This window comes from Plecotus auritus, assembly GCF_963455305.1.
Source record: "Plecotus auritus genome assembly, chromosome: 3".
NCBI classification, from domain to species: Eukaryota; Metazoa; Chordata; class Mammalia; order Chiroptera; family Vespertilionidae; genus Plecotus; species Plecotus auritus.
The window spans coordinates 169,330,136-169,341,514 of NC_137772.1; the positions used below are offsets into that span (position 1 = coordinate 169,330,136).

The following is an 11,379-nucleotide window of genomic DNA, read 5'->3' on the forward strand; positions in this document are numbered from 1 at the left end:
GAGAATCAAAGGGGTGCGGCGTAGCTGCCAGAGGTCCCCGTCGGCTGCCTGGCGCACCATCTGTGCCACATAGAGCCAGATGTGCAGCCCAGCTCTGGTCCCTCCAGCTCGAGCTCTGGGATTGATTGTCCTACCGGACAGCCTGGGGACACCTCAAGGCACTGACTGGGGTCCCCTTCCCGGTCACCTCCACAAGCCGGTCACTTCAGAGATTGGAAGGCTGGGGTGCACGGGTGACAGACACCCCACTCCCTGGCCAGGTGGAGTGCGGATGCTCAGGGCTGGTGCGGCACTGAGCCGCTCTAGGCTCTGACATCCCTTCAGTCAGTCCCTCTTCCCCGCCCCCACACGCGAGTCTCGGTCTCTTTGTTTTCGCCGTGTCTCTGACACTTTATCTCATTATCCGCCCGAGGGAGGCTCTAGCCTGGGACCCCGCAGCCTAATTACAGCCGCACTTGTCAACGCATGGGACAGGGGAAGTCTCAGCTCCGGGGAAAGAAGGAAGCCCCCAGAAGGGCCCCCTCCTCCCTGTGCCCGAGGTCCCCAGAGGTGGGTGCACAGGTCGCCCTTGCCCCAGCCGCCACAGGGCTGTGGAGGGAGGTGGGGAGCTGGGGGCATGCGGCTGAGCAGGGGGAGGCAGGGAGGGAAAGGAAGGGTGGAGGTTAGCGTGGGAGTGGGAGAGGTAGTTAGGGTGGGCTCCTGGGTCCCTGGAACCCCAATTCCCCAAGGATGGTGAGTGAGCCTTCTCGCCCTGACAGCATAGCATCTGGGGGCAATCAATTGCTTGCTCTGCACTTCTGTTTGTGTGTCTTGTTCTCTTTCCTCCTTCAACATCTTGTCTATCTTTCCTGAGCTGGTTTTCTCACTCCCTTCTCCTCTGTCTCAGCCAGAGGCAGAGAGTGGCCTCCTTGGACAGTTGCCCCTTTCCTCTCCCCCCTTCCCCAAGGGTGGCAAGGCAAGCTAGTTTCTCAAGCCTCCAAACTTCCACAACTGATTTACTCTGTCCTAAGCCCGAATTGAAGATACCTCTAACTCCTCTGGCCTCCAAACACTGTTCCAGGCCAACCAGAACACAACTGGGAGAAACCACCCAGAACTAGAGGGGCTGGGGCAGCTTTAGCTCTTCTGTTGGACTGTCTGCCCCCCCTCCCACTACACTGTGGTGGGGACAGAACCAGGGCCTCCAGGACCTGCTACTCCTAGATGCTCTAGAGAAGTGATTCTCAACCTTTCATCTCATGGCACACATAAACTAATGAGTAAAATTCCGCAGCACAACAATGTGTGTGTGTGTGTGCGCGCGCGCCAAAATAGGTATAACTTTATTCATTCACACCAGATGGCTATTGTTGTGTTGGCTGTTGTCATTTTTTTCATTTGACAATCTCAGGGAAAAGAGGTCAGTGCCCCTGACTCAATAGTCAGGTCCTGCACGTTTTAAAAATACTTGCAGCACAGCAGTGTGCGGTGGCACCCCAGTTGGAAATGGCTGCCCTGGGTGTCAGGGAAGCATTGCCGTTGCCCTTGCGCTTCCCTGGCCCTCCTGGTGCCACCTGCGAGCACTCCACACCTGCACTTTTCTGGAGGTCTGTCTGCCAGCCTGTCTCGGCGAGTCCCTGATCCCTCCCCCCACTGCTGGACCCCCTCTCAATCAGAGTCTGGGTCAAAGCCTGTGAGGCCTCTCCCTAGGACCAACCCAAAGCCCCAAGTATGATGGTGTCCCTGTGAGCCCGGAGGCGGCCTCCGGAGGCGAGAGTGGAGGCGAAGAAAGCCCTCAGCTCCCCAACAGTTCCTCCCGCTCAGAGCCTGGAACTGGGGAAAGAAGCGGAATGGGTAGGGGTGGGGTAAGTTGGCGGCGGCAGGCTGGGCTGGGCAGGGCTGGGCTGACCCCTCCCCAGCCGGGGGCGGGACCCCAGGAGCAGCGAGGGAGCCAAGCCCCAAAGAGGACCAGACACTGGAGAGGCGAGATGGCGGGAACCAGTCTCGGGGCCCGCTTATACAGGCAGATCAAGAGGCATCCCGCGGTGAGTTCGGTCCCCAGAGCCACAGATGCTAACGCCCAACTTTTCGCTGCCCCAGCGCTCCCCAGAGCTCCCAGTACCTTCTTGCCTAGCCCCCCCACCCCCCACCCCCGTCCAGGGCTCTAACCTTCTCCAAGGTGTCCTCAGCTATCCCTGCAATGTGCCCCCCTCCCTGCGTCCCTTGAACCCCCTCGGAGAGGCCTGCCGTGGGGTGTGGGAGATGGGGCCGAGCTGTGGTGCACGAGGTACCAGGTCCCCTCTCCCAGAAGGGAGGGAGCACGGGCCCCTAGGCGGGGGTGGGGGTCGCCCGGCAGGAAAGCGTGTAAAGGGCGAAGGGGAGCTCGGGGGAGGGGGAGCTGCGGGGAAGGGGAGCGCGGGAGAGGGGACTGACTCTGACAGTGTCCTCGGTCTTCCCGCAGCTCATCCCGATGATCGGCTTCATCGGCCTGGGCATGGGCAGCGCTGCTCTCTACTTGCTGCGGCTCGCCCTGCGCAGCCCCGACGTCTGGTAAAGGCCGGGCTTGGGACGTTGGCCGGGGCCCTGGATGGGGCCAGATGGGGCAGGGAAGGGGCCTCTCAGGAATGGTGGGAATCGGTGGGCCTGGCAGGGATCCCCCTGCAGCGCCCCTGCCCCGCCCCACCCCCCCAGCATCACCGGGCTGGAGCCCCTCTCCCCCTGGGCCCACCCAACCGCACTCTCCTCTGTGGCTCCAGACTTGCCCCGGCTGCCATGGCAACGCTGTTCTGCCGCCGCAGGCGGCCTATGGGTACCTCCATATCCCTGCGGGGCCTGGGGATGTGGCCAGGCAGCGTCTGGGGGGGCGGTAGGGGCCGGGTGGTATGAGACTCCACTGTTCCCCCCCCCAGGCAGTGGGGGTGGGGGGTCCTCTGAACTCATCGGAACAGCCCCATGTTGTCAGAATTGGGACACATCACAAGTCCCAGCCCCTCGGATCTCTGCCGATCTCCGCACTCTGCTCTGCTGGGCTGACCCAGGGTGGCAAGGTGCAGTCAGGAGCCTCGTCAGCAACTGCTAATGTTCCTCCTCCCCGTCAGTCTTTGGGAAATGCCCCCCCCCCCCTATAGGGCTGGGGTGGTGGGGCAGAGGGAGAGATGCTGGTGTTACCTTAGGCTCTAGAATCCTAGTACCCACAGAGAAACCCCAACCTTCCCCCCACTCTCCACAGCTGGGACCGAAAGAACAACCCAGAGCCCTGGAACCGCCTGAGCCCCAACGACCAATACAAGGTGCCTTTAGGTGGCCCTAGGGCTGCACCTCCATCCTCTCATTTCTTGGTCCCTGGGAAGACCCTTTGGCGCCTCCCCCCTAAAGGGAGGCCTGGGGCACTCAGTGCAACCCCCCTCTCCCCGCTTCCATAGTTCCTTGCAGTTTCCACGGATTATAAGAAGCTGAAGAAGGACCGGCCAGACTTCTGAGCCTGGCTGGGTCGGGTGGATGTCCTACACCGACGTCAGCCAGCCTCCTCCTTCCTGCCACTCAGCCCCTAGCCTCCAGGGCGCCACCCTCACCGCCCTGTCCAGCTCCTGAGTACACAGGCCTGGTTCCCACGCCTGAGGGGAGGCGGCTCCACCCCCACCCTCTTCCCTCGCTCCCTGCAGCGGAAGCACCCCTGACCCTCAGCTTGAGTCCCACGCAGGGGGGTGGGGGTGGAGAGTTAGGAGGTGGGGCCCCAGTGGGTTGACTCAAAAGGCCCAAGGGGGTCCCTCTGCTAGGCTACAGGGGCCTTATGGGTGTGGCGCAGGCTACGTGAGGAGCGTGGCAGACGTGAGCCAAGAGCAAGCAGGGGCCTCTGAGTGCCAGGCGACGTGGCAGGCCCCACGTTTGCCCAGGCTCTGGGCGCCCTCCCAGGGAGGCGCTGCTCTAGCTCGAACGGGCTCCTTGCCTGCGGCCCAGCCTGCTCTGGAGGAGGCACATCTAAGCCCAGGGAGGGGCAGTGTGCTGTTTCCTGCGACTCAGGAGCCAACCCCACCCCCTCCAGCCTCGCACCTGGGCCTCCCCCTGACATCCCACCCCTCCTCGCTCGCTCCCCTCTGTCCCCTGGGATCAAACAGAAGCAGCCATGGGCAAAATACAATTTCATTTAACAAATTGAATTTGCTGCGCCTGCTAATCACGTCTGGTGTCGGCTCTGATCAGAGACAGAGAGGAGGCTGCAGCCCCCGGGGGGCCTTGTGGTGGTTGTGGGAGGGAATCCAGGAACAACACTTGGAGGGAGACAAATCACCACCTGGCCCAGGGGACCGCTCCCACAGTAACAGAAGCTTGGGTCAGGTTAGCATTTTATTAGGTAAAAACAGAAAGGAGGGTGTCTACCCACCCCTTCCTCTGGCTCACGAGGGTGACCCCCTGTCCCCAAGAAAGAACAGGGAGGCCATAACACTGAGATAACGGGGAACCCGCAGGGCAGAGAGCCCCCAGGCCTCCTTCTAAGTTTTCTTACAAAAAGGAATTTCAGCTACAAATTCTGGGAAGGGAACTACATTTGGCTCTTCCCCTAAGTGAGAGGCCTTCTCTCCACCAGCAAAAAACTGGAAGATGGCTGACCCCTCCACTGGTTCAGTTGAGGGAAGGAGAATAATTTCAGTCTCTGAGCCTCATCTCCTTGGTCCCTTCAGTGCTCATCAAAACCAGGCATGGGGAAAGCCCTGGCAAACTGCTCCACCCGCTGCCTGAGGTCAGCCAGCCGTTGTCTTGTTTCTGGGTCACTGAGCAGGAAGGATTTGAAATCCTGTAGTTTGGCTAGAGAGGGGTGAGGAGAAGTGGTCAGAGCTTTAGGGAAGGTGTGAGATCACGGGGGAGGGCAGACAGTGAGTGTAAAGGGGCTGGCAGGGGCTGCGGTGGGGGTCAGCCTACTCACTGGTCTTGCTCTTCACATCCAAGCCAACCTTGACCCCTTCATCTATAAATGCCACAACTCTCCGGAAGTCATCCTCACGAAACTGTCGAGAGGTCAAGGCTGGTGCCCCTGGGAGAAAGGCAGAAGAGGATTAGCATGGCCCACGCCCCCCTCACATCCACCCTTCCCCCCTGGACCCCTGGGTCTCACCAAGCCGAAGGCCCCCTGGTGTGATGGCACTTCGGTCTCCAGGACAGGTGTTCTTGTTGGCTGTGATGGATACAAGCTCCAGCACCCGCTCAGCCCGAGCCCCATCCAGGCCCTTGGGCCGCAGGTCCACCAGCACTAGGTGGTTGTCGGTGCCACCTAAGCAGGGAAGAGTAAACAGAGAATGGTGAGTCCTGGGCCTTTGCCTGAGGCTACAGAGGCTCTCCCCCAACCTCCTGACTCACCAGACACCAGCGAATAGCCTCGATCTAGCAGGGCATCAGCCATGGCCCGAGCATTCTTCAGAACCTGCAGGGAGTACTCCCGGAACATGGGGCTACAGGCCTGGAGATGAGACAGCAGCACGTGGGACCCCGAGTCCTGCCCCTTCTACTCCTCCACCTCCAGCACAGTTGTGACTTGTCTTGAGGCCTCCCCTCCTGGCCCCTCCCTTCCAACAGTTCTTCAGTTAGCAAGAAGCAGGGTCTGAGCATCCAGATGCCCACCACCCGACAATGGTAGGCTCCCCAACCTGCTTTAGGGCCACGGCCACTGCAGCAATGGCATGGTTGTGGGGGCCCCCCTGCAGGGACGGGAACACAGCAAAGTTGATTCGGTCCTCAAACGTATAAGGGATCTCCCGGCCAGTCTTGGGGTCCACAGACTGCACCCCCTTCCGGTAGAAGATGAGTCCTGACCTGTGTGGGAAGACAGTGGTCAGAATCTAAGCTGAAAAAAAAGGGTAAGGGATGGGGAGAGCAGAGGAAACCGGCTGACCCGCGCCCCGGAGGGCTCTCAGGCCACCTCAGTTGTGTTGGGTGTGCTTGGCTCCAGGGGTTGAGGGGAAAAGAACCTTCCTCCCACCTCCCACCCTCAAACCCCCTGCCAGGAAACTGCCACATGGGCAAGAAAAGGAGAATTCTCAGACTGGGTGTAACTCTTTAGGTGGAATGAGTTCCTCTCTGATCCACCAACAATGCCCTGGGAATACGGCATGAAGGCAGCGCCTGACCTCGGGGAGCCTGACCTGGCCCCTCGAAGGGTCTTGTGAGTGGTAGTGGTGACAACATCCGCATGCTTGAAAGGTGAAGGGATCACCTTGGCAGCCACCAGGCCACTGATGTGGGCCATGTCTGCCAGCAGGTGTGCCTTGACCTCATCACACACCTGGGCAGGAACAGAAACAGGCCTCAGTCTGGGGAGGGTTCAGACAGGCCTGCCCAAGGCTGCCCCTCCTCCAAAATCTCCCCACCACCCCTTGGGCAGCGGCAGGTACCCCAGCCCTCCACCAACCTCCCTCATGCGGGCGTAGTCAATGAGGCGAGCATAGGCACTGGTACCAGCAATGATGAGCCGTGGTCGGAAAAGTCGAGCAGTGATTGCCAGCTGGTCATAGTCAATGAGGCCAGTTTGGGGCTGGACAGAGAGACAAAAAGCTGAAGTCCTTAAAAAGAAGCAGTGCAGCTCACTTTCCTCCTTGACCTTAAGGCTGCTCAGGGCGTCAGCCTCTTGCTTTTCCCAGGAGAGGTTCCTAGGCCTTGAGCAGCTCCCTCCCCAGACCCTAGAGCACTCACTCACATTCAGTTTATAGGGCATAGACTCAAAGAAGATGGATGTGGCTGAGATCCGCTTGACATCAGACATATAGCCATGGGTGAGACTGGGAGGGGAGGAGAGGAAGTAAAAAGGCTTCTAAGTGGAGTAAGACCCACTCCTTTCCTGCCCTGCTCCAAAGGCCTCGTCTCTGGAACACCGCTCCTAGCATGCACCACCCTCATTGCTCTGCCCACTCTGTGCTGGGCACTGGTTACTGGGTCTTATCTTCTTCCTGCACTGTACCTTGAAGGACAGGGAGAGGCCTGTTCCATCTGCATGGCACATGGCAATAAGTAACTCCTCTCTCATCACCATATGGCCCAGTGAGCCTATCAGCCACCCACCCCATCCATACTCACTGGCCACCGTCGGGCAGGTCCAGCCCCATGATTCGGTCATGAGGCTGTAGAAGGGCTGTGTAGGCAGCCAGATTGGCTGGGGACCCCGAATAAGGCTGGACATTGACTCCCCACTGTGCAGGATCCAGGTCAAAGGCCTCCAAGGCCCGGCGCTGACACAGCAGCTCGATTTCATCCACTACCTCTGCTCCCCCATAATATCTGCCATGGGAGGGGGGCATATCAGGGCAGAGAGAAAGGGTTCCACCATCCCCCTCGAAGTAGCAAAGGAGCGGGAAGGCTACTCCTCTAAACACACTGGGAGGGTGCAGGCAGGTGTCCCCCACTGGGAGCACCATCCTGGAGGCTGCCCTCCAGCCCTCTGGTGTCTAGCCCTCACCTCTTGCCAGGATAACCCTCCGAGTACTTGTTGTTCAGACAGGACCCCAGGGCCTCCAGCGCAGCTCGGCTGCAGAAGTTCTGGGGTGAGGGGTGAGGGCAATGTCAGAAGGTACAGAGCCCCTTTTGAGAGAGTCCCACAGCCCACCCTGCCAGAGCCCAGGCTGCAAGGAGCTGAGCTCTACAGAAAGCTCTGTTCATTCAGGGTTCCTTGTCAGGCTTGGGGCGCGGCCAAAGGCAGCATCCTCAGAAACCTAGCTGCCATGATAGGTGTCCCCAGCAAGCCCACCTGTCCACGCGTACCTGTGCTTCCAGGTTTCTCTTTTCTCTTGGGAGGGGGAAGGGACCAGACTTGATTGTAGGGGCCCTGGAAGGCTCTGGAAACTCTCTAATGCCCCCATCCCATAACCCAGACTGCCTCTGCCTCTGCTTCAGAGGACAGTAAGAAGAGAGAGAGATAAGGCCCAGTAGGAAGGCCCTGAGTCTGAGAGGGAGATCTGGAGAAATAGCAGCAAGATGACCTGTGACTTTCTGTACCCATGGTGGCCCAAGCCGTGGCCCCTCTCCCCAGACCCCACCTCTGAGGCAATGAGTTCCAGGCCACGACACTGCCTGTCCTTCTCCCTCTGCAGCAGCTCCCACATCTCAGGGTCACTGTCTGACAGACTCTCCTGGCCTGTCCAGCCCCTGGTTGCTTCTCCAGTCTGGGTCTGGGCTGCTTCACTGTGCTGGCACCGCATGGCCATCCTGACCAGCTGACCATGTCTCCGCAGAGGCTAGGGGAGGAAAAGCCAGGGTCAAATAAAAGGGTTCAGACAGTCTCCCAACAACCATCAGCCATGCCTATTAGGCACTCTGGCTCCAAACCCAACAGCCAGCTGTCCAGCCGGCCTGTTCCAGTTTTCACCACCCCCACCTCCAAAAGCCAGTTCTAGAGCCAAGGCTGAGATCAATGTCCAGGGGGTGGTTCTGATTCCATCCATTCACCTCACCTCAGAATCTTCCTCCGCCTAGACCCATGAACTACTCTGGAAAGCCAGAGGACAGTTTGTGTTCTAGAAGCTAGAGGTTCCAGAACCTCTCCACTCACTGGAACTAAAGGGTCTTCCATAAACTGATATCCCAGTCAGGGGGGAGGAGACCAAGTTGCAAGGGATTAAGAGAACAGGCTCACCATAGTTAGAGGTGGTTTTCAGAACATTGGAGGTAGCCATCCAATGTTCTGAAAACCAGGGTAGATTTTTAGCAGTCCCAGGGGGAGAGTGGTGGGGGTGGGGGGGGTGCTGATGGCAGGGAAGCCAAAAACCACACTCAGTCCTCTGCCGGGCTCCTTTCCACCGCCTTCCAGCCCGCAGAGCCGCAGGACCCCTGATGCAAGCAGTAGGGCTCGGTTGCATCATCTGCACGGCTCAGATCTTGCAGGGAAGACAGCTTGCTTGTCCAGACTGGGAATCCCGCTGTTCGCCAGCACAGGAGCCTCGGGCAACCGTTATAGTTCCCTCCCCAACTGCCACGTAAAATGGATGGTCACATGGCCCTGGGACTTCTGATTACCGGAATGAAGAGGGGGCCCCCAGTATACGCCGCGTGCACCCGAGGGTCTCGGGGATTCCCTAGTTGCGCGTCCGCTTCCGGAAGACCCAGACCATGTGCGTGGAAAAGCCAGGAGAATCCCATAGTTTGTGAATGGATATTACGGTAGGAGGGGAACTTGCTTTCAACTAATCACCCAGATTCCGGAGCCCCATTCTTACCCGAGTGGCCCAGAGCAAAGAGAAAGACAGCATCGCAACCCGAAGTCGCAGGAGGTCAAGACACCAACTCTAGCTTGGAGAAGCAAGGGGTCCGAAACGACTGACCCGATAGCGCATGCGTGAGAACAGCGGTCCTAGAAGCCAAAGGATTAAGGGTAGAGGCCTACGCATGCGTGAGGCGACTCCTTTATGGTCTTCTGGGAATTGTAGTTTTTCCACCTTTCTTCCGCTTCCTTTCCCGTCTGTAGCCCCAGGGTCAGAGGCTCCACTCTGAAAGAAAAGAGATCTACTGCCGCCCCCTCTTACTGTCCTAGATATCTTCAGGTGTTCCTCGCCCCCCCCCCACTGTCGTCCAGACAACAACCATTTATTGGATGCCTACTGAATACCTAGTATTATTAGGCTCCCTGGGAAATACAAAGACTCCTATACAAGCTAGAGAGCCATGGGGCACTGGAAGTCACCTGGTTTGGAAGGGTGAGAGGCAAATTCAAGTTCCAGCTCTGGGACTCACTAGCAAATTAGCCTATCTGGCCCCAGTTTCCTCGCTTGTAAATCAATAATAAAATAACACGTGGTGGGGATTAAATGAGACTTTGTATGTACACATGCTCTGGAATGGATTGTCCTCCCTTCCTCCTCTGACTTAGTAATCTGCCTCCTTCTTGGCCATCTCCTCCATCTCCTGGGATATCCTGGAGCTGAGTGAGATGCCCCTTCTTGTCCTTGTACGTGTTGGATTTTGTTAACTGTTCACCTCTTGCCTTCCAGGCAGTCAGTGAGCTCTCTTTGTTTCCCTGGGGCTATAGATACTTGGAACAGGAAGGGATCTTCCTGAGTTCCTCTGACCTCATCCTTTGGGGGAGGGACTCATTGACCTTTCCAGGAATAAGTTCCCAAACCTGGGCATCAGAATTAGCTGGGGAATCTGATATAAATATGAGTGTGGAGCCTTTCCTCAGAGGTTCTAATTCAATGGATCTTAAAGAATAGTGGACATTTGCCCACTCACGCTGACACGCAATGAAACCTCGCCTCATGATTCTAATAAGCAGTGATTTTGAGAACCATTGCCTCACATAGCAGTATTACACATTCATTCATTCAACATACATATTGAGCTTCTACTCTGTGCCAGGCATGCCATAGCACTGGAGGTATAAGAATAGATTACTGACTGCTGGGACTTCAAGAAGTAAAAAAAATGCAACAAGTGCAATTCCAGGCAGGGGCACCTCACTCTGCTCCCACAAGTCCAGGTGTCTGAAGAAAAGAGTGGGAGGAGGAGGAGGAGGAGGAGAGGATGACCTTGTCAGAGAGGAGAGGACAATCCATCACAAAGCAAGTTCATATGCAAAATCGCATACTATTTTGTTATTGCTTTACAAATGAGGAAACTAAGGCCCAGATGGGTTAACTTGCTAATTCCAACCATTCTCACTAGATTCTCATACCAGGCCTCAGAAGACCCCCCTTAGCTCTACCTCATTCCCTCCCACTCCTGCTCCAAGTGTTCTCAGGTCTTTCCAGCAACAGGCCTGTGATAGGAGTCCACTGAGTTCTACTTCCTCCAGTCTCTGACCCAGAACCACTTCCCACCTCTCTCCTCCTTTTGGCACCTCCCCATCTATTCATCCATCCATCAGATAGTTATTTTCCCCTTACCGACTCTTCACTCCCAGGAATGCCTTTGACTCAGTTTCCCGCTGGAGCCAGTGGGCAATCCCCTGGAGAACACTGGACCCAGGACTAAAGGCAAAAGAAGGCTGAAGAGGAGGAGCCGTTCTGTGCCGCATCTTGTCTGTACCCCCTCCTACCCCCCTTCTGGGGTCCCGAGGGGAGGGGGTGATGGCTGAGCTTGAGAACTGCTAATGAAGCCGCAGCCAATTAATGCCCAGGCCAGGGTAGGGGGCGGATAAAATTAGCAGCCGCGGCTGCAAGTGGGAGCTGAAGGCTGGAGCTGGAGACGGGGGTGGAGAAGGTGGGCAGCTGGCTGAAGGGGGCCTTGTTTGCTGGCGGCTTGCAGAGGCAACGAAGCCCACTCTCCCCCTCGTCTCAGGCTCAGACTTCACTCCCTCTCTCCCTCATCCGTCTGCAAACTCAGCGCCCACGAAATTAGGAAGGAAAAGGAAGATCGATGACTCCAGATGCCGCAAACACCGTTCCCCTTCCCCCCACCTGCCGCCTCCCGCCAGCCCCACGGAGC

At 57.7% G+C, this 11,379-nt stretch overlaps 2 protein-coding genes across 4 annotated transcripts; one reads left to right on the plus strand and one right to left on the minus strand.

Moving 5' to 3' along the window:
- The first annotated feature begins 1,910 nt into the window (after positions 1–1,910).
- NDUFA4L2 (NDUFA4 mitochondrial complex associated like 2) lies at positions 1,911–4,151 on the plus strand. The gene is made up of 4 exons (XM_080662486.1): positions 1,911–2,024; positions 2,441–2,529; positions 3,209–3,269; positions 3,402–4,151. Exons 1-4 carry the CDS (start codon positions 1,968–1,970, stop codon positions 3,456–3,458), a joined length of 264 nt encoding a protein of 87 aa, XP_080518612.1. The 5' UTR covers positions 1,911–1,967; the 3' UTR covers positions 3,459–4,151.
- A 159-nt stretch (positions 4,152–4,310) lies between these two features.
- On the minus strand, positions 4,311–9,316 carry SHMT2 (serine hydroxymethyltransferase 2). Of its 3 annotated transcripts, XM_080662483.1 has the most exons (12): positions 9,174–9,316; positions 7,998–8,195; positions 7,421–7,500; positions 7,042–7,242; positions 6,665–6,746; positions 6,380–6,502; positions 6,114–6,253; positions 5,619–5,784; positions 5,332–5,431; positions 5,090–5,245; positions 4,901–5,008; positions 4,311–4,782 (listed from the first exon to the last, which is right to left on the minus strand). In XM_080662483.1, exons 1-12 carry the CDS (start codon positions 9,204–9,206, stop codon positions 4,655–4,657), a joined length of 1,515 nt encoding a protein of 504 aa, XP_080518609.1. In that variant the 5' UTR covers positions 9,207–9,316; the 3' UTR covers positions 4,311–4,654. The 3 variants fall into 3 exon arrangements, with proteins under 3 accessions (XP_080518609.1, XP_080518611.1, XP_080518610.1); XM_080662485.1 differs by lacking the exon at positions 7,042–7,242; XM_080662484.1 differs by lacking the exon at positions 6,665–6,746 and having other exon boundaries at positions 6,427–6,502.
- Between the last annotated feature and the right edge of the window lie 2,063 nt (positions 9,317–11,379).